A 23838-nucleotide genomic window follows, 5' to 3' on the forward strand; every position below is an offset into this window, starting at 1 on the left:
AAAATTTAAGAAAAGACAGGAAACAGATCCTTGTGGACCTATGGAAAAATAGACAAAGGTCTAAATTACATATCTTATGAGTCCCAGAAAGATGAGTGTGGTGCAGAAAAAAAAAATTTGAAGAAATATGGCTTAACACTTCCCAAATTTTTGCAAAAGATACCAATTTATAGATTCAAGCAGCTTAGCAAATACCCAAGAGGATAAAGTCAAAGAAATGCATGCTCAGACACATCATTGTGAAACTGGTGAAAACTAAACAAAAATAAATTTTGAAAGCAGACAGAGAAAAAGAACCTATTATATGTAGTTGAACAACATTTTTAAAGTGCTTAAGTAAAAGAACTATAAATACAGAATTCTGTATCGAGAAAATATCATTCAGAAATGAAGGTGGAAAAGAGGTGTTCCTAAATGCAGTTTAAAAACAAAGAAACTTCTTTGCCAGAAGACTCCCTCTAAAATAAATGCTAAAGAATGTTTTGTCATTCAAGGAAATGATATCAGAGGGAAATATGGAACATCAGGAATGTAAGCAGAGCAACAGAAATGGCAAATAGTGGATAAATATAATGGACTATGCTTCTCCACTCAAGTACTTTAATATGTATGACTGATAGCAAAAATTTTAGCATTGTCTAATGACGTTTCACAAATATAATACACATGAAATAACAAAACATAAAGGGGGGAAGGTAAAGGAAGTATATGATGGTAAAGAATTTCTATTCCATTTGAAGCAGTAAACATTAATTCTATACACACTGTGGAAAGGTAAATATGAGCTGTGATCACAAAACCTGGTGAATGCTGCTGCCCAGTGCCATCCCATGGAAAGGCAGGGATCTTCAATATGGGAAGAGGCACACTGAACCTTAGTAACAGTTTGTGACAAGTTTCAACTTGTTCGGTGCAGTCAGTCAGGTGTGAGCTACGGTTGAGAGAAGGTGTGTTTTAAAGTGTGCCATAAATCAAGGATCAACAACGCATTAACATGAAATGGGCAAACGGTTTCATCCTCCATCATGACAACGCTCCGTGTCACACATCACTTCAGGTATGGCAATTTCTGCCAAATAAAAACATTATGGTGTGTCCTCATCCACCTTATTCACCGGATCTGGTACCATGCCACTTCTGGCTCTTTCCCAAAGTCAAAATGACCATGAAAGGAGTATGTTTTGAATGGATTCAGGACATAGAGGCAGCCACGACTGCACAATAAAGATACTCACAAAAGAGGATTTCCAGAACTGCTTCAGAAAGTGGCAAAAAGGAGGGTATAAGTGTGTTAGAAGCAAAGAGGAGTATTTTGAGGGGGATTAATGGCAATGTGTCTTCTACTATAATAAATTTTTTAAAATTTAAATATTCACTGTATTTTTTTATCATACCTCATCTATGTATTTATGGAGAAACCACTAAAAACAAACAACTATACAAAGAGAGATAATAAAAAAACACATCATACAGAATATTTAAAAATGTTCAAATGATCCAAAATAATTCAGAAAGTGGAAACAAAGGAGTAAAAATCAGAGGAAATAAGCAAGATGTGCTCTTTACATGAAAACTATTTTAAATATGCTATACATAGGTACAAAATATAAAGGGTGGAAAAAGATATTCCATGGAAACACTAATCATAAGAAAGACTGAGTAGCCATATTCACGTTAGACAAAATAGACTTCAGAGCAGGGGAAATTACCAAAAATAAAGAAGTTACATAATGAAGAAAGGGACAATTAACCAAGAGGACATAAAAATTCTAAAGGTGTATATGTACCTAACAGAAGAGCTTCAAAATACATGAAACAAAAACCGATAAAATAGTAAAATGGAGGAAATGAAAACATCTATAATTGAAGATATCAATACTTCTCTCTCAGTAATTGATAAAATAAATAGAAAGTCAACAAAGAAATAGAAGAACTAAATAAAATCAACTAACTAGACGTGACTAACATTTAGATCAGTGAAGTTTATCCTAAGAATACAAGGCTGATATAATATTTGAAAATCAACATGATCCAACTATTAACTGCTGAAAGAAAAGCCACATGATCCTTTCAATGAATGCAGAAAAAACACTTCACAAAATTCAGTGAATAAACTAGGAAAATAGAAGAAAAATCCCTTGATCTGAAAACTTGCATCTAGAAAAAACCTATAGCTAACACACTTAATGGTGAAAGACTGAATGCTCTGCCCTTAATGTCAGGAACAAGGCCAGAATGCCTGCTCTCACATTTGTTCAAATTGTACTAGAGGTTCTAGCTATAAGAAAAGAAAAAAAATAAGGGGCAACTAGATTGGAAAGGAAAAAGTAAAATTATCATTCTTTTCAGATGACATGATTATGTAAAAAAATCCAACAAAATCTATAAAAAGCCACTTATAATGAGTTTGATAAATGATTTCAGAAGTTTCAGGATACAGAAACAACTACAAAAATCAATTACATTTATATACAGCATCAATGAATATGCTCAGAAAGTAATTAATAAAACAATTACACTCATAAGAGCATCAAAAAGAATAAAATACTTAGGAATAAATTTAATTTAAAAAATAAAGACTTATACATTGAAAACTGCAAAAAGTTGTTGAGAGGAATTATACCCAAATAAACAGACATTTAATATTAAGCATGGATTGGAAGACAAAATATTGTCAAAATGGCATTTCTTCCAAAATTGACCTATAAATTCAATGTACCTCTATCAAAATCCAAGTAGACAAGTTTCTAGTAATTGACAAGCTGATCCAAATATTTATATGGAAATAATAAAGGACCTAAAATATAAAATAATTAAACAATTTTGAAAAAGAACAGAGTTGGTGGAGTCCCACTACCCAATTTTAATATATAATATAATGTCCCAGTAATCAGGACAGTGTGGTATTGGCACTAGGATAGTAATCAGTGAAACAGAACTGAGAGTCCAGAAATATATTCTTACATAAATAATTTCGAACAAAGGTGTCTAGAAATTCAACAGGGAAAGATAATATTTTTAACAAATGGTATTGATAACTAGATAGCCACATACAAAAAAACAAAACAAAGAACTTAGACCTTTATCTCACACCATACATAAAAAGTAACTCACAAAGTATCATATATCTTATTTCCAACCTGTGGTTGGAAAAAGTTCTTAGTATGATACCAAAAGCATGATCCACACAGGGAAAAAAAAAAAAAAAAAAACACATTAAATTTCATCAAAATTTAAAACTTTTGTGCTTTGAAAGAGAAAATGAAAAGAGAAGCCACAGATTGGGAGAAATATTTGCAAATCATGTATCTGATAAAGGACTTTTATCAAGAATAAAGAACTCAACTCAATAGTAAGATGAACAACCTAGTTTAAAAATGGGCAAAAGATTCAAATAGATATGACACCAAAACAGACAAACTGATGTCAAACACATGAAAAGATGCTGAACTACCTCATTTAAAAGTGGGCAGGAGATTCAAATAGATATTTCACCAAAGTAGATACACTGATGTCAAATAAGCACATGAAAGATGCTCTCAATCTCATTAGGTTTTAGGAAAATGCAAGTTAAAATCACAATGGAAGACTTCTATACACTTATTAGAATAGTTAAGATTAAACCACTGACCATACCAAGCATTAGCAAGGACGTAGAACAACTTGAACTCTCAGACTGACGATAGTAAATGGCACAACCACTTTGGAAAATGTTTAGCAATTTCTTAAAAATAAAGTATTTGCCACCAGCCATTCCATTCCTAGGTATTCACTCACCCTAGAGAAACATAAAGGTTGTACACAAATGTTCATAGCAGCTTTATTTGTAATAGCCAAAAACTGAAAATGACCCAAATGTCCATCAAATAGCAAATGGATAAACTGTGGCATATCCATACAATGAAACACAACTGAGCAATTAAAAGAAATGAATTACTGACACACACTATCTCTGGATAAACCTTAAACATGTTATATGGAGTGAAAAAAGACAGACAATAAAAACTACATATTATATGATTCTCTTTATATGAAATGTAGAAAGGCTAATTTATAGAGACAGAAAGCAAACTGGTAGTTACTTAGAGGACAAGAGTATGTATTAACTGCAAAAAAGCACTAGGGACCCTTTAAGGAAAATGTAAATGCTCTATAATTGGACTGTTGTGATGGTTTCAGAACTCTTTAAATTGACTAAAGTTATTGAACTGTAAACTTAACAATGGGAGAATTTTATAGTATGTAAATTACACCATAGTAAAGTGTTAAATTAAAAAGAAAAAAGAGGCACCATAAAGAGACTAAATAGACAGGGCCCAAAATAGGAAAATAATAAAATGGAGACTAGCAATCTACCAGACGCAGAGTTCCAAACACTGGTTATCAGGATGCTCAATGATCCAGGAAGAACTTGAACAAAGAGATATGAAACATAAAAATGGAGATTGAAAACATGAAAAAAGAACCAATCAGAAATTAAGACTCTAATAACTGAAATGAAGAATATGTATTTTGCCGTGTATAAGGCGCACCCACCTTTTGGCCCAAACTTTCAGGGGAAAAAAATCTTTAATTTCAATTTTTTTCTTTAATTTTATTGAGGAATATTGGGGAACAGTGTGTTTCTCCAGGGCCCATCAGTTCCAAGTCACTGTCCTTCAATCTAGGGGAGGGCGCAGTTCAGCAGCAAGTCCAGTCACCATTTTCAATCTTAGTTGCAGGGGGCGCAGCCCACCATCCCATGTGGGAATTGAACCGGCAAACTTGTTGTTGAGAGCTTGCACTCTAACCAACTGAGCCATCTGGCCACCCCTCCAGAAGCTCAGTGGCAGCTTGTTGTCTTCAATTTAGTTGTGAAGGGCGCAGCTCACTGACCGATGTGGGAATAGAACTAGCAACCCTGGTGTTCAGAGCTCACACTCTAACCAACTGAGCCAACCGGATATCCCTCGTTTTAATTTTTTAATTCAACTTTCATTTGTTTAAATTTAGGTACTTGTTTTGTATATTATAAAGGAATCTTAGCATTTATTTTTTAACATATTATGGTACAAGAAATTTTATATAACAAATAATTACAAAACATGAGAACAGATACAAGGTACAAGAAATTTTATGTACCGTAACAAATTTACAATATTTACACATAGAAGGCCAAGACTCTTCATTATTGCAAGGTCACCATAAGTTCAACAAAACCGATTATCATATCCCAGGGTATCATTTTGCATATGGATATAGTTATTGATTTCTAGGATTACACTTTTAACTCATAAGCATAAATAAAAGAATTAAAAACATTTATATAGATACAAAATTAGTACTACCCATGTATAATGTGCATCTTTTTCCTCACAAATTTGGGCAAAACTGTGCACATTATACATGGCAAAATATGGAATACTAAAGGCAATCAACAGTAGATTAGATGAAGCAGAAGATCGAATCAGCGATTTAGAAGGTAGTAGAAAACACCCAATCAGAACAGCAAAAATAAAAAAAAATCCAGAAAAATGAGGACAGTTTAAGGGGCCTCTGAGACATCTAGCGTACCAACATCTGTATCATAGGGATACCAGAAGGAGAAGAGAGAGAGCAAGGAATTGTAAACCTATTTGAAGAAATAATGACAGAAAACTTGCCTAACCTTGGCGAAGGAAACAGACATACAAGCTCAGGAAGCGCAGAGTCCCAAACAAGATGAACCCAAACAGGCCCACACCAAGACATATAACTAAAATGCCAAAGGTTAAGACAAAGAGAGAATCTTTTTTTTTTTTTTAAAGATTTTATTGGGGAAGGGGAACAGGACTTTATTGGGGAACAATGCGTACTTCCAGGACTTTTTTTTTTTTCCCCAAGTCAAGTTGTTGTCCTTTCAATCCTAGTTGTGGAGGGTGCTGTTCAGCTTCACGTTGTTGTCCTCTCAGTCTTAGTTGTGAAGGGCGCAGATCAGCTCCAGGTCCAGTTGCCGTTGCTAGTTGCAGGGGGCGCAACTCAGCTCAAGGTGCCATGTTCAATCTTAGTTGCAGGGGGCAGAGCTCACCATCCCTTGCGGGACTCGAGGAATTTAACTGGCAACCTTGTGGTTGAGAGTCCGCACTCCAACCAACTGAGCCATATGGGAGGCAGCTCAGCTCAAGGTGCCGTGTTCAATCTTAGTTGCAGGGGGCAGAGCTCACCATCCCTTGCGGGACTCGAGAAATTGAACTGGCAACCTTGTGGGTGAGAGCCCACTGGCCCATGTGGGAATCGAACCAGCAGCCTTCAGAGTTAGGAGCACTGAGCTCTAACTGCCTGAGCCACCGGGCTGGCCCCCAAAGAGAAAATCTTAAAAGCAGCAAGAGAAAAGCAATTAGTTACCTACAAGGGAGTCCCCATAAGACTGTCAGCTGATTTCTCAATAGAAACTTTGCAGGCCAGAAGGGATTGGCAGGAAATAGTCAAAGTGATTAAAAACAAGGATGTACAACCAAGATTACTCTACCCAGCAAAGCTATCATTTATAATCACAAGAGCTTCCCAGACAAGAAAAAGCTAAAGGAATTCATCACCACCAGTAATATAAGGAATGTTACAGGAACTTCTTTGAGATGAAAAAAAATAACATAAAAATATGAAAAAGTGTCAATAACTACACATGTATCAACAATTACTTTACGTGTAAATGGATTAAATGCTCTAATCAAAAGACAGCGTGGCTGAATAGATAAGAAAACAAGACCCTTATATATGCTCCCTACTACAGACTCAGTTCAGATCAAAAGACACACAGAGACTGAAAGTAAAGGGATAGAAACAGACATTTCATGAAAATGGAAACAAAACAAAAAGCTGGATAACAAAATAAAAAGCTGGAGATACTTATATCAACAGCAATATTTATATTGGACAAAACAGACTTTAAAACAAAGGCTATAAGACAAAGAAGGATCCAATAATTCCCCTGCTAGGTATTTATCCAAAGAAACCCAAAACACTACTCCGAAGGAACATGTGCATCCACATGTTCACTGCAGCGTTATTTACAATGCCCAAAATATGGAGGCAACCTGAGTGTTCATCGATGGATGGATGGATGAACAAGAGGTGGTACATATATGCAATGGAACATTACTTAGCCATAAAAAAGAACGAAATCTTGCCATTTGCAACAACATGGATGGACCTAGAAGATCTTATACTGAGTGGTGTCAGACAGAAAGACTAATGTCATGATTTCACTTATATGTGGAACCTAAAGAACAAATTAAACAAACTCATAGATACAGAGAACATTTTGAGTGCTGCCAGATGGGAGGGTGGTTAGAGGTGGGTAGAAAAGAGGAAGGGATTAAGAAGTAAAACTTGGTAGTCACAAAAGTCATGGGGACATAAAGTATAGCCTAAGGAATATAGTCAATATTGTAATAACTATGTATGTAAATCAATGGCTGGTCTGGGTGGATTACATCATTGTGGAAATAAAATAATACATGTGAAAACAATATATAAATCTAGAATATTAGTAATCAGAATGATAATTAAGAATTCAAATGGGTAGAAAAAAGCCTTAGGAAATACATCAAGGATTAGAGGGATTACTAAGCAAATACTATTTGAAATAATGTCAGAACTACATTTTAGAATTTTCTATAACCCTGCCCTACCAGACCTTTAAGTCCTGGCAAAAGAATCCAAAAAATGTCACCACAACTAATATACCAGCAGTATAAAGTCAGTAATCCTAGTTAGGTTTGAGAATTGTAGGGGATATAAGTAGAAGAATGAACAAAAATGGAGAAGTTGAGGGCCACCCTGGTGGCTCTGGTGGTTAGAGCTCCATGCTCCTAACTCCGAAGGCTGCCGGTTCGATTCCCACATGGGCCAGTGGGCTCTCAACCACAAGGTTGCCAGTTCAATTCCTCAAGTCCCACAAAGGATGGTGGACAGCGCCCCCTGCAACTAAGATTGAACACGGCATTTTGAGCTGAGCTGCCGCTGAGCTCCCGAATGGCTCAGTTCGTTGGAGCGCATCCTCTCAACCACGAAGGTTGCGAGTTCGATTCCTCAACTCCCGCAAGCGATGGTGGGCAGCGCCCCCTGCAACTAAAATTGAACACGGCACCTTGAGCTAAGCTGCCGCTGAGCTCCAGGATGGCTCAGTTGGTTGGAGCGTGTCCTCTCAACCACAAGGTTGCCGGTTTGACTCCCGCAAGGGATGGTGGGCTGCGGCCCCCTGCAACTAGCAACGGCAACTGGACCTGGAGCTGAGCTGCGCCCTCCACAACAAAGACTGAAAGGACAACTTGAAGCTGAACGACACCCTCCACAACTAAGATTGAAAGGACAACAACTTGACTTGGAAAAAAAATAATGGAGAGGTTGAACCGGAGTAAATACAGTTTAAGTAGGCTGATGCCCAGATATTTATAAATTACAGTGACTCAAGACATACAAGCATATATACTAGTCAGCAGTATATTGATTTAATACATCACCTAATACTTACAACTGATCAAAGAATAAATTTTTAAAAGATGAAAAATATCTGTATGTTAGTAAGTTGCTATATTTCTCATAAAAAGAAAAAAAAAAGTATTAGTTATTTTGGCTACCTTTGGTCCTGAAACTGGGTGGATGGTATTTTTGGCAGATAAAGGATGAGGAAAGGTATTCTGGAAAGCAAATGCAGAGGAGACAGGATAACCAATTCCACAAGTTGGGTAAGTCAGTCTACCATCAACCTAAAAATAAAAACAAAGAGAAATTAGTTCTAAGTAATATTTACTGATCTAAGAGGCATTTAGCATCTGCTATAATAACTAATATCTAAAAGCACTATTTCAGAAGCCAATTTTATTTATGATGATACCACAAAACTCTGCTTTATTATGTAGCATGAGGCTGGGATACCCTGGCTTTTTAGAGTAGCTGTGCAAGCTTAAACAAAATAAACCACTGAATCTGCCTTTGAACTGAGTTAAAACAAAGACCTTTGAACCGTCTTGGTTTGCTCTGGCCCCCAATTCCAGAGGGGAGGTAGGAGGGTGTGGTCATAGATCAATGGGCCAATCAGGGATAAAATAAGTTATTTTCTGCCAGACTGTCTGAGTAGAAACAACATTACCAGTGTTTTTTCTTTTTTTCTGTTAGTTTCAGGTGTAGCATCAGTGTTCTAAAATGGACTGAGATAATTATTTGTTTTGCCAGTAATTTTCAATATAGTAATACCACCATTAACCAATGTCATGAAAACAGTTTATTTTAATAAGAGGCCAACTGAAACACAAATCTTAAGAAGCCACTGTGTACACCACCGGCTATATGAGAAAAACACCCTTCACATAGCTATTTATCATCAGTCATTAGAGTTAAGCCTGTCAAGCTTTTTCAAGGTTGTAATTCAGTATCAGGCACTACTCTCCACACCTTTTCCAATTCAGCAGAAATCATTTCCCATCTTCAAATATCAGGTACTCTCTGATATAATAGGGTAGATTAAAATTTCAATTAGGCATTTGAATTTTAAATCCTCCGCCAATGTACTTCAGCCAGTGATTATCAGAAACACATCTGCACATGTGCACGCTGAGTTTATTATTTCTCCTTGTAATGAGGGAGAATGCACATAATGAGAAACCATGGGGTGTTGCAGGGGTGTCAAATGGGACTTATTTACTGGCCTTAGCCATGTGTCTGATGATTTAAGGAGCAGTTTAAGAAAGTGGGGATTTGCTATGTATTGGATGCTCTCAGGAAATGGAGATAACGATGACTGGGTATCTGAGTAAGTCTTATCTAACAAGGACAGCAAAATGTATTAAGGCCAAAGCTGTAATTGCTAATAAAGCAGCAGTCATTCATGTGACCGAGAATAGGAGGATGTTTGTCCATTTTTGTGGTTTGGCAATGTTTGCATTTTTGTCCATTTTCAGACACGATTATGGCGTGGTCTTGTTTTTGTCTTGATCCATCACAGTCACACAGCTGTCTTGTCTGATGGTGACATGCGGTGAAACTGTTCAACAGGAGAGTCCTGAGGCCTGGCTGTGAGCCCTAGTCCAGCTCCTAGCGACACCAAGGTCTACCTGCTATGACTACCTGCTAGCACCAAGCCAGTTCCCAAATGTAAGGAGCTGCTTTTCTTTTTCTCCCCTCTTAGTTCTTGCTAGGAAAAGGCAAGAGACCTGGTGCTGGAAGCTAGAAAACTTATACCTCATAGCCAGTTTTTTTCTAAAATCTAGAGCCAACAAGGTTGGTAACAGGACCTTTCTCTTTCTTTTCCTTTTCTGAGATAATTCCGTTTCGATTCCTTCCATGGTAGTTCTGAACTTGAGCTCAAACCTTGTTATCCCTTCTTGCCGCCTCAAAAGTGTTTCAGCACATTTGGCATTACTTTAGTTAATACCAAATGATTTCTGTATCTGTTAAAATCTTACAAAGTGTGCCCTTTAAATACAGCCTCTTTCTTAAGAGCAAGTATACTTAATGTGCCACATCCAAGTGTGACTTGAATTCTACTTCAGTGCTAATAATTGTAGGGCCCCCGTCTTATTAGTACCAGCACCTTAAGTCACGGAGACTTCCTAACAATCTGGGTATATTTTTTGTTTTAGGAAATTCATTAAGACCACATCTTAATTTAAATCTTACCACATTAGGGTTAGGAGAAATTCCACTTCTGATTGTGTTGCTAGTAGGTGGAGTGGTCGAAGGTCCCAACATGTCTTGCTTTCTCACTAGCTGATTTTCATTTAGTTCTTTATTTAACCATGTGATTACTTATATAAAAGAACAAGAAACAAAGTAAAAAATTTTATTAGACTATTTTTATTTTTCTAATAATTTTAAACATTTAAAAATTATATTGAGGTTTTTAAAATTTTAAGTTTTTAAAACTACTTTATAACACAGAGAACAATGTAGGTTAACTGAAATTTTTGCCATTAAAGATTCTTAGTTTATGAACTGCCACATAGGGCTCATTCTATTACTACCAGAAATATATATTTCTGCTAGTCAGGGAATCTATAGGCTTCCATTTCTAGAATGGTATCTTACAGTTTATGTAAAGTTCATACTCTTTATGTCTGACAACCAATACTAGAAACTCAAAAAATGTTAAAGGCTTAATTTTATATTTTAATTTCAAATAACTTATATTATTACTATTAGGTAAATATATAAATTAAAAAATACTGAAGAATTTAAAAGGTAAGTTATATTCAATATTTTCAACACTTAATTTTGGTTACTGATATATGTGATATGGTTTTCTTTATAATGATGAAAACTTTTACAGGGCAGATGATGTAGTTCACTATAGCAAAGACATTACTAAGACAGTATATTTCAAGGAGAAATTATTTGTATATAGCAATATCCTGATTTTCCACAACTTCTATGAATTCAAATAAAATATTCAGGTTAAAACTACAAACCTCATTTACATAAAAAATAACATACTTACACTTTTCATTATTTTTTAGAAGCTGTTTGCTTTCTTCAAGTTTTTGAACTGTAGCTTCTAATTGTTCTTGTAATCTGCATACCTGAAATGTCAATCCTCATAATAAGCATAGTAATAAAGGCCAAAATAAAAACTGAGGAAATGTATTAATTAATTAGTTAATTAATTAGCTAACTAATTAATTAGTTGATTGCTCTTAATTATTATGAAAAGAATAGAGGAATTAGCTCACCTGTGTAATAAGATCTTTGTGTGTGTGTATACACACACATATATACATATATGAACATTCAAGGTATTTGAGTCATAATAACTAACTTTTCAAACAAAAATAGTTATTAAGTTCTGTGTGAATCTAGTCACGTTCTTTGAAAAACAAAAAAAAGCTAAAGCCATTCTCTAATATAACAAAGTAGAAATTTAAAAAATTTGTTATACTTTGCAAATAATCACCCACACAAAAGTCTAAAATATTAACTACCTCTTGCTCTTTACTTCGGAGAGACTGTCCAACATCTTGTAATTCCTTTTGTTCCTTTTGTAATTTTTCTTCCTTCTCAGCCAAGAGTTTCTCTTGCTGAATGGTAACTGTATTCTTCAGTTTCAATTTACCCATTAAAGTTTTCAGATCCCCTTGTAACTTCTTGATAATTTCATTTGCCTGTAAAAGAGCTTTGTATGTATATTTCTACATAATCCAATAAAATATTAATGTTTTGTTAAATTTTTAAAAACAAACCTTAAGAAGTTCCGCTGATAATGATTTTATGGTAGCTTCAAGTTTTCCTAGTTGTACCTGATTTTTCTCACCATTTTCTTCTAAAGCCACCTGATGTATATATATATATATATATATATATATATATATATATTTTAAAACAAAAAGTTAGGGTATTTGTTTAGGAAAAGCATCAGTTTATAAATGTGATCATTAATTTGTTTACAAAATTTAAAAATAGACCTTTTGTTCCTGGATTGTATCAAATGCTTCTTTTGTTCTTAAAACAAGCTGGTCTTTATCCTTGATTTCCTGTTCTAAAACAGCCACTTTTGTTTGTAGCTGATTAATATGCTTTTCTTTTTCATGGCATTCAGCATCTAGTGTGGAATTCTCTCTTCGCAAAGAAAGGACTTCTTGCTTAGTCCGCTGGAGCTCCTAGAAGATGAAAAAATTGATGCATTATGAAAAAGGGAAGTTGGCTGATCTGATTATTTATAATAAGATGTTTAAAACACAGTCTAATAATTTTAACGTTCTAGTACTAATCTGTTTTAAAGGACACGAAAGTCTAAGTGTATATGTAACTTGTAGATTTGGAATATAATTGTTCAATATGCTAACAACTGATTCAATCACGATGAGGGAAAATAAAACAATCATGATTTATGAATAAGTTACTACAACTTTAAAATATAGTAACAAGAATTTTCTGATGTCTTGAAATATACATTTTTTAAATGTCACTTAGGTAATAAATGTTCATTATAATATAATTTCAAAATACGTAAAATTAATAAAGCCTTATCATTCTACCATCTAATATGCATATTGAAATCACTTGGGAACTTTAAAAAAAACCACTGTACTTGCTTTATTCTAGCGTCTGGAACTGAATCTGAAGTATCTCCAAGATAACGCCTGTACTGACGTCTGTTACTATCCCCAAGAGATTCTGATTTAGTTAGTGTGATCTATGGCCTGGGCACTAGGACATTTAATAGCTCTCCAACTGATTCTACGGTAGCCAAGGGTGAGAACCACCAGCTCGAGTTAACATTTATCTCTGCTGCTCATACATAAAGATTTATTTTTTAAAGGACTCATACTATGCAGTTTTATAATCTGTCTTCTTCATACACCAGGGGTGCCAAAAAAATGTATACAAGTGGACACTTTGGTCAACGTTGCTCATGCAGTAGTTTGCCATAATCAGAAGTGCCTGGACACTGATGGTAACCACTTTGAGCACCTCTTATAATTGCAGAAAGCAAATGTGACTTGTATTCGTCTTTTGTTATCAGTATATATTGAGTATTACAATTTTAATAGTTTTCATTTCTTAAAGTGTGTATACATTTTTTTGGCACCCTGTGTATATATTACAAATATCTTTCCACATCAACAAATATGTTAACATTTCTTTGATTCACTCTTAAAAGCAAATCAAGCAAACAATAATTAATTAAAAATAGACTAAAAAAAATCTGGAATAGATCACTGCCCAATCAGCTAATACCAACCCAAGTGTTGCTGGTATAGAAAAGTTCAGTATATACTATTCCTAGATAATTTTTGTTTTTAACAAAAACTTTACAACATCATTTTGCAGTATTATACCACAATGATTTTAGAAGCTTAGACTTTGGTATCAAACAAACTTGAACACAAATTCTGGCTTTCCTGTGTGATCTTGGGAATTACTTAACCTCCCTAAATCCCAGGTCCCTTAGTTTGTAAAATAGAAATGATCAATACTTCATAAATTATTTCATTTAATCGTCACAAAAACCCTATTGTAAATTTCTCAGCATTTTGCCTGGCACATAGTAAATACTCAACAAATGGTAGCAATTATTATTAATTTTAGGGCACTAATGCCTAAAAGGTATAATTTTACATAATTAGGTAGCAGTACTCAGAGGTTAAAAAAAAGTTCCCAAAACTCATTTGCAAGTCTTATGCAAATCTAGAAAGAAATGTTTTGATTAGATTGTATAAAAATCAACATAATGAAGTACTCTGTTTATATACTAACCAGTTTCAGGTCGAAGATAGAAAAAAATTATACAGCATTATACTGAAGCATTTAGAATATCTAGTGTATTATGAAGAATGAAATGTATTACTAACTGGTAAGAAAGGTAAAAAGGCAGGGAGGATGAAGACATTTATTGTTGGGGCAAAATACTCTAAGGCTCTGAACATAAACTCAGTCAGGCTTTAGAGTTTCTAAGCCTAACAGACTGCTGAAATGGAATTGGAAGTCACGTGAGCCAGAATAACACGGTGATCTTTGCATTTAAATAGACAGACTTAACAAAATCCACGTTTTCTGATAATTCATGTGACAATTCATAATAATGCTAGGAAGGTGTCTATCACCAGGGTCAAAGCATCAACAAACGTGTCCTCATAGCAAGATTGTTAAACTTTCTGTTGCCTGAAAAAACAAGGTGGTAGCAGCAAAGACATGCAAATAATAGAGGATTCCAAACTTCACTCTTCCACACACTGGCTATGTGACTTTGGGCAAATAACTCAACCTCTCTGTACCTTAGTTTCATCATCTTTAAAATGAGCATAATGAGTATCTACTTTAAAAGAATTATTGTAAGAATTAAATGAGCTAATATACGTAAAGCCCTTAAAACAGTGCCTGCCACATCGCAAATATTCAGGAAGCATTAACATTATCACTACTATTATTAACATTATTGCAACTAGACACTAAACTTCATGTAGTTATTTAATATACTGGGCAGGCTGAGAGAAAGAACTAGCTCTGTCAACAGAGTACCCTGAGCTACAGACACTGCTATTATTAAAAGTACACTGAAAAACCTGAGGGCTGTGCCAAAGCCACTCTTCAAGACCTTAACTGAATCAGCCATTTTTATCAGATTTCAGATTCTTAATGTTTTTTGCACATTGTCTGAACGGATAACCCTCCCACCAAAGAGATGTTTGCAGAGATCCAAAGGAACATCACCCACACAAGTAACAAGCCCAATATTCAATACCTCTTCGACACCAGACAGTTTGGCTTTAAGTTCTCTGACGGTGGAGTCTCCTTTATATTTCCTTTCGGTTAGGTCTTTATTAGCCACCTCTAACTCAGACAATCTGTTCTGTAGCTGCTGGATGTTTCGTTGATGGAGGATTTCTAAATCTTTTTTCTGTTGTTCATGTTGCTGTTGGTATTGAACCTGCACCTATTATATAATAAAATATAGTACCAAAATTCAAAGGAAAAAAAACAGAAATACATGTATATGGGAAGATTTGAAGGAAAAACAATCTTAATTATTCTTCTATGTAATTATAAGATTTCCGTGTTTGGGACAGAATCTATTTTCAATTATGGATTTCATGAAGGAGAAAGTAAAATCAACAAAAGCAAATTTACCACTATAAGCTCATTCATAATTTCTGCTTCTCCTAAGTCCACATATGTTTACATGTAATCATCTTCAAGTTAAGGGAAGAGTGATATATGATTAAGTTAAAAAAAAAAAGCAAACTGCAAGAGTGTATATATAATGTAAACCTATTTGTGTAAAAAAAACCAGTAGGTACTTAAGGAACTTTCAGTATTTGCTTTAAACACCATTTTATTATTTCAGTTTTTTACAAGTACTTAGGTTTTATAATGAAAAAAAAAAACAACCCACACCTAAACTTGTGAAATCAGCAAGGTATTATTCATTAGTTTAGTCTTACATTCAGTAGTTAAATTTTACCAAAAATAAAATCTGAACATGGTATTAACTGTAATCTCTAGTGCCTGTTTGAATCATACCACAAACCTATCTTAACAATTTCTGTCAATGAACACTATCAAATCTTAAATACCTTTAAAAAATAATGTATATTTTTCTGATTATGAAAGTTATACATGCTCTTAAAGACACAATGAAAGAAAGCACCAGTAATTGATATTCTCATCCAGGAAGTCACTCTAAAGATTTAGAAATATTCCTTTCCAGTCATTTATATATTTAAATTGACATCACTCACACACATACAACATAAATTAGGACCACGCTATTTATACAATTTAATCATGCTTTTTATTCCCTTAGCACATCATTAGCACATCACACCTTCTCACATCATTAAAAAACTGTTTGCAAACACCTTAGTAGCTGTACAATATTCCACCCATAGCTACACCTTAATTCATTTAACCCATGCCCTACTATGGACATTGAGTTTCCAATTTTTCACAATTACAAATAAAACTATGATTGATATTTTGGTCCAAACACATCCAAAATTCAGATTATTTCCTTATGATCAATTATAGGTCAAAGACTGTAAACAAATATAAAGCTTGATACAAGTTCCAAAACTGCATTCCAGAAAATGCTGTACCTATTCAAAAATTCCTACCACAAGTGGAGGGGAATAGGTCTTTCATAAAAATACTTTGGAAATTTTACAATACTATTTTAGGACTTCCCTTATTTTTGGAAAACTGGAAAGGGGAGAAGGGAGCAAAAGAGATAAGAGAGGAAAGGCTCCATATAAAACTGAAAATGCAATCTTGAAAGAAAACACTGAAGGATCAATGAGGAAAAAACCCCAAAGCAATCTAGTAAAGATGCTAACTGTAACTAAGCGGGTCATCAAACACACTAAAGGCAATAAAGGTCGAAGGCAGTAAAATAAAGAAATGGCTTTATCCCATTGATCATCAGAATTTTAGAGTTTTTGTTTAAAAAAACAACAACAACAAAAGAAAGGGTAAGGGATAGAATTACAACATTTACATTTACATTTTCTACTTTATTTAGGGTGATTCTGATATACACTAAGGTTTTAAAATCATTGCCTTATGGAATATCTATCACCAGGAAGAGAAGAGAGTGGCCTGGTTTTAAACTCTCAAAGGAATGATCCACAATCCCATTAGGAAAATGCAGTAAGGAATGCAAACAAATCCTTCAGTCACTTCGAAGTTATAAACAAATGCACTTATGATGAGACTTTTAGAACCTAACTTGTTTGAAAATCGAGCCAAAAATGTGGTAGTAAATAACAGAAATTAATGAAATAGAGGTAAAAATAGTGTAGAACTCATTAATGAAATGAAAAACTAGTCATTCAAAAACATTAAAAAACAAACCATCAAGTCTCATTAAAGTACTATTACACACTCACAGAATAAAGCTGTAAACTAGTATATACACTTTAGAAAACAGTTTGGCAGTTTCTACTAAACACATGCCTACACTAGAACCTAGCTATTCCAACCCTAAATATATATGCAAAGAAAAAGAGTACGTGTTCACAAAAAGACATGTATTAGAATGTTCATAATAATTTAATTAACAACAGCAAAATATCAGAAATACCAAATGTCTGCCAAGAGAAAATACATAAATTACGGCATATTCATATAATAGAATACTACACAACAAAAAGAAACACACAAGAACACAACTGAATCTCAGAGATATACCAAGTGAAGGAAGCCAAACACAAATAAGTACATACTGTATGAATCCATTTGTATGAAGTTTAAGAACAGGCAAAACTAATCAATGATAGAAGTCAGAAGAGTGAGGACCTCCTGTGGGTGTATGATATCAACTGAGACTGCACACAGGGCAACCGTGAGGGATGATACAATTTTCTGAATCTTAATTTGTATGAAAGTTACACACAAAAATATCATCAAGCTGTACTCTAAAAGCAAACATGGGGCAAAGTACATAAAAACAAAAGTAAAATTTAATATTAAAGAAGCTATTAAATAAAAGGTAAAAATCCACACTACAAAGCAGCAGAAAATGATAGTCACACAGGAAAAGTTGAAGATACTAAAAAGCAATCCACAGAAGAAATAAAAATGGCTGAAAGTCATAGTAAAAGATGTTTATCTTCACTAAAAACCTAAGAAATATAAATTAGAACAAATACTACTGCAACACCTATCAGTTGGTAAATATTAAGAAGGTTAATAATAATATCAAGATTATAGGGAAATAGGTACTGTTATACACCATCTTTGGGATTCTATTTGGTACAACCTTTCTGGGTGGCAAATTTGTAATATTCATTAGTATTTTATATGAGTACATTACAACCTCACTTCTAGGAACAGAAGTTTCTAGAATGTTCACTGCAGTCGTATTTGCCATAAACAAAATTTTGAAGCATTTAAATAAATGCCCACCATTTGGAGTAGTTAAATAATTTGTTATATCCAAATAATGAATACTATACAGCTACTAAAAAGGACTATCTGAACTGATACAGAATGATATCCATGATGTCATGTTAAGTGATAAAAAGTTAGTCAATATATCCAGTAGGACCTCATTAAAACAAAACAAAACCAAAATCCACTAAGTGTGTACATATATGTCTATAATTATATATAATTTACATATTTCAAAATTTATAAACAAATATTCATAAATTATATATTACAAATATACAAAAAAGTGAAAAAACACAAATCAAAATGTTTATAATCTCCAGGTACTAAGACTTTAAAGGAGAAGACTTTTAACTTTTATATACTTTTGCAATGTCTGAAAATTTTAAAGCAAGTTATATTACTTTTATTATTAACAAAATAACTAACAGCAATAACAAAGTATTTTTCCACTTTCTTTTAATGTTCATACCTGCAAGGCTTTTTCCTTCTCACTTGTCAGTTCCTGAGAATGCTTATTTGACAATGCTGCTGTGTGTGATGCCCATTCATTCCGTAACTTATCTAATTCTTGGATTTTTTCTGATAATGTCTGCATTAGAATTCAATATAAAATATCAAGACAGTGTCCTAAATTGGTTATTCAATTAGAATATAGCAATATTTACAAGGATATTAAAGAAAATGGAATCACAGCTTTTCAAGACATACTCAAATATATTTTTTGAATTTGAGGAAATCAAGATTAGAATATAAGCAATGTTAGATCTAAAATGTCCCACTGGTCAAGCTTAACTATCTTTAACCTTTTAGTTAAGTCTGGCTGTTCACCACCCAAACCTCACCTCTGGCATTAAGAAGTAAAGCAACCCAGGGTAGAACAAGTTAATCACAAGAAGTAGTTCACTTATACACATAAAACCCAGAACATAGGTTCCCAAGTGGGCCATGTTGTGCAGGATATTTTCTGCCTGAAGCCATGTAGCTTATCAAATACTTTGATCCTCAATTTTAAGATTATGGGCAAAAAGGTAGTAGCTATGACTGAAATGATAAGCCTGTCAGAACAATTAGTTCTAAACATAACAAAAGGAAGGAAAGGTTTACAAGAGGAAGGCTATTTCATACAAGAAGAATGAGGTAAATAAAAGAAGCAGAGAACTAACACGTGGCAGATACTACACGTTATCTAATTTAATAAAGATTTGGAAGGAATGTGTCATGTTGGGATAACATGTTTGGATGGAATAAAATATCAAAGAGAGAAAGCATTAGATTAAGATAATAACTAGTAGGGGAAGGGTAGCAAAAAGGAGAGGGAATTCTGTGGTAGCATGCTTTGAAAAAACATACGCAAAAGTCTAGATTGGATTCAGGAAGCAAATCAGAGCCAATGTTTGGATGACTTACAAAGACAAAATGAAATTTGAATTACCTTTTGTGTGAAATTCAGTTGCCGAGTAACATCCTCTAGTGATTGTGTCAACGAGAATTTTTCTTCCTATTTAAAAAAAATGGATAAAATTACATAGTTTACAATTTAATTTAATCATCCATAGCTGCACTACTCAAAGTGTAGTAAAATACAACATCAGCAACACCCTGGGAGTTTGTTAGAAATGCAGAATCTCAGGCCCCACCTCAGATCTTCTGAGTCAGAATCTGCATGAGCAAGATCCACAGATTTGTGTGCTATTAAATTCTGAAATGCACTGATCTATAGCATCTGACTAGAGAGACTTTCTGAAAACTTTTTTTAAGAGGCATCCCAATGTTGTTTTCTCATGCTATATACCTTAGTTATAGAGCACTTTGTAATTTTCAAGACACTTTCATATAATTTATTTCATTTAAGATAGGCTAGATATTTCCATACATATCTACAGGCGGATGAAACCATGACACCAAGAATTTAAGTGACCCCCCCCAAGGTTACAGAAAATTAGGAAAAACCTTGAAACCTAAGTTTCTCAACTGCTGGTCCAGTTCTATCCTTGTTATACCCTGACTAAATGAAAAACAATAAAATTATTACATGCTATAAAAATTTACTGTACATATTTACTCAGAAAACAAAAACTGAAAGCAATACAGCTCTTCAGTGATTTTATCAGAGTCCTACTTGTTTTAAAAGAATAGTTTAAATTTAAATCTTACCTTGCTACATTTCAAACAGCCTGCTAGAAACTTCTTTATTTCCACATCATTTCCGGGTAAAAGTTTTAGTGAGAGGTGTGTAAGATGCTTAAAAGGATTTGTCTCTACCACATTTAAAAAGGCAGGAGAGTTATCCAAAATAGCTGCTGGAGAAACTAACTGCAACAAAAACCTTTGGAAAGAAAGTATCACATTATAACACATTTATGAGATAGTGAAACTCCCATTGAATCATGAGCTCCATTAAATGGATCATTATGAGCTATGGATTCGATGGATCATCAATAATTAGAAGGATCAGGAAAGGGACATATTGGAATCATAGGGGCCAATATGAAAGGACTCCCAGTGATAAAATTGGTTAAATTGTTTTAAACAGTAAAATGTATAAACTGGACAAGAAAAAAGACTGATTGAAACAGTGAATACATAAATGTCCATGAATTCACAATGAGAAGAAAGCAAAAAACTAAAATAGAAAACAAATAAAAACCTCACTAAAAGCAAGAAAATAATTAGAGTAACAGCCTTTGCTTTGAAAACTGACAACTTAAAAGTAAGAATAAAGTATTTATCCTTTCCTGTATGAATTTTCAGAGTAATCACATAGCTCTAATCAATGAGGGCAAGTTCTTTATAGAAGAATTATACCTAACATAGAATTAGAATTAGAAAAACATAATTTTGTAGTTCCTAATGAAATAAATGATTCAATCAACAGTCATCAGTTGATGAACCAATAGATAAAAGTTTGGTGAACTTTACAACAAAAGGATCAGGCATTGGCACCACATGAATATTCACTCACACACACACACACACACACACACACAAAAGCTTATTCTTTTCTTTTTCCAAGTTAATTATAAAAACTTGTAATACACAGAAAATATTTTACCATCATTTTGTCTTACAAAGAAGAGTTTGTCTTAAGAGAAGTTTAATGATGTAGCTGAGTGCTCTCATGAGACTTACCTTGGAATTTCTTTGGCATGCTCTTGAGTACATTGCTGAAGGAGATCTATAAATTTTTGTGGGAAAGCTAAGAAGTCTACCAGAAGACCTTGCTGGAATTTTAAACTATACAGAAGACAGAAAAAGAGATTTTAAAAATTTAATTACTATCTGTAATTATAATTAACACCCTGAAACTTTTTTTTTTTACTGAACACCCATAATCAAGAAATAAACTAGGGAACTTTGATATTTATGGAATTTATCCAATGGGAGAAAAAAGGTCAATAGATTTACCTATAACTCCAATTTTCTGCGATATTTTAAGCAGATCTCTGACAAGCTATGAAATATTTATTTTCAAAAACATTCTGAATAATTATAGTATAAATAGTCTGGTGTTTCTAAAATACCTAATGTTCCTAATAGGTATATATTTCAAAAAGAATAGTATCAATACATTCATAAAACTTAAAAACTTACTTATTCCTAGATTAAATATAGAACTAGAAAAATAAATTTAATTTAGTTACCTCTGAAAATCTTCCTCAGATATAACAAGGTTATACAGGAAAAATGGGTCAGTATCATCAGTTAGACGGATAACTAAATCCTGAAAGAAAGATTATTATTTTTTAATGTTTTTAGCAGATCTGGCTTTTAGTGTAATTTCATCCTTCGTGGAAGTGAAATCATCCAAGACATCAGTGTATCACCATTATACTTCAGATGGCTTTGTTTTCTGGTGCTGCTGGGTTTTCCTTAGTCTTTAGACTTACTATCTTAAACAGGGGTAGATATTCTGCTTCTTGAGAACCACATGGGGGTCTACAAAGTAATTAAATGATAGGAGTTTTATGTTTAGGAATACCATCCTAGCAGAGGCTCAGGAAAACTCAGATCCAGCCCTTGCTGCACTATAATATTATGACAAAAATATTCTTTACCACTGATCATATCGTGTTTAATCATATTTTCAGTTTCCTTCAAGTTAATTGTCTGGTATTTCAAAACTGGCCCGGTGGCTGGAGCGCCGAGCTCCTAACACCAAGGTCGCCAGTTTGATTCCCACATAGGCCAGTAAGCTGCGCGCTCTATAGTTAAGATTGTGAACAGCAGCTCTCCCAGGCGCTGGGCTCAGGTGGTGGTCGGCATGAGCTGCCGCGCGCTACCATATGCTACCATGAGCAGCCGATGGCCAGCCTGAGTGGCCGGCAGCAAGCGTGAGCAGCCGTGGGCTGCTGTGTGCTGCCTCGGGCTGCTGTGAGCAGCCAACCGACAACCAGCAAACCAGCAGTCGACTGCCTCAACGGGGGGGGGGGGGGCGCGGAGTGCAAGGCTCATAATAGCAGCATGGGCCAGGGAGCTGTGTCCTACACAACCAGACTAAGACACAACGGCTTGAGGGGTGGGGATGAGGCGGAAGAAGAGGGGGAAAAAAAGTGGCAAATACATCAGCAGAAATGACAATCACCCACCCCAGAAAAGAAAGGAACATTTGTTTCTCAGGCAGAGGCCAGGGGTATCAGGTGACATGTTGCCAAGGCTTCTTCCTAAGGGCTTATTCTCTCCTACTGCAGGTAGCCACTGATATGGAATTCCACTTGTTTTCAGTTTCAAATGAACTCAATACCTTTCATAAAGACCATTTTCCCAGTAGTTAAATTTATAGTGTGGCAGACCATCACAGCAGTTAAAGAGGACAGAAAAGTACACAGAAATCACATACTTCAGAGAACAATGGTGTAAAGAAAACAGGCATAACAACAAGATGATGGAGGGCTAATAAAGAAATAAGCATACAGGTTAAGAATAACCTTCCACTTGAAACAAAATCTACCCACGGCTACTGAGGAACTGTCAGGGGTCCTAGAAAAATCTAAACCACCTTTAAGTAGAGCAAAAAAATGAGGAGGCATAAGGAATAACATGTAAGAGTACAATATATCATCTCTACCCTGGAAAATTAGCAATCTAGGTATTTGCTCTGCCTCAAAATGTCCTGTTCTTAAAGCAGATCCTATTGAAGTTTTTTTTCATTCTTTTTTTCAGTTACAGTTGACATACAAAATCATATTAATTTCCTGTGTACAGCACAGTGGTTAGACATTTATATAACTTATGAAGTGATTCCCCCTAAGTCTCATACCCCCTTGAAATCATACATAGTTACTACAATGTTACTACTATATTCCCTATGTTTTTTGAAATCCACACTAAGATGCTATAAAGAAAACCTGAAGCTGCTACTAATACTACTAGATCCTTGAATATGTTTAGGTAAAGTTATGACACAGAGAAAACAGATGCTCTATTTCTTAGCCCTCTATTCTGTATCCATTTCTCTGTTGATGACTCATACTTATGAAGATCATACAGGACTGATGC

General features: G+C 34.4%; 1 protein-coding gene across 1 annotated transcript in view; it reads right to left on the reverse strand.

The window, feature by feature from the left end:
- SASS6 (SAS-6 centriolar assembly protein) overlaps positions 1–23838 on the reverse strand; it is a 38515-nt gene that overhangs the window by 7670 nt on the left and 7007 nt on the right. Inside the window, exons 3-14 of the mRNA XM_019747014.2 lie at positions 21984–22063; positions 21472–21576; positions 20497–20668; positions 19775–19840; positions 18812–18931; positions 15194–15385; positions 12414–12608; positions 12192–12281; positions 11934–12113; positions 11453–11534; positions 10636–10763; positions 8598–8726 (exon numbers count right to left, since the gene is read on the reverse strand). Coding sequence (XP_019602573.2) covers positions 8598–8726; positions 10636–10763; positions 11453–11534; positions 11934–12113; positions 12192–12281; positions 12414–12608; positions 15194–15385; positions 18812–18931; positions 19775–19840; positions 20497–20668; positions 21472–21576; positions 21984–22063 — 1539 coding nt within the window. The remainder of the gene's footprint in view (positions 1–8597; positions 8727–10635; positions 10764–11452; positions 11535–11933; positions 12114–12191; positions 12282–12413; positions 12609–15193; positions 15386–18811; positions 18932–19774; positions 19841–20496; positions 20669–21471; positions 21577–21983; positions 22064–23838) is intronic.

The sequence above is a fragment of the Rhinolophus sinicus genome, linkage group LG14 (assembly GCF_036562045.2).
Source record: "Rhinolophus sinicus isolate RSC01 linkage group LG14, ASM3656204v1, whole genome shotgun sequence".
Taxonomy (NCBI): Eukaryota; Metazoa; Chordata; class Mammalia; order Chiroptera; family Rhinolophidae; genus Rhinolophus; species Rhinolophus sinicus.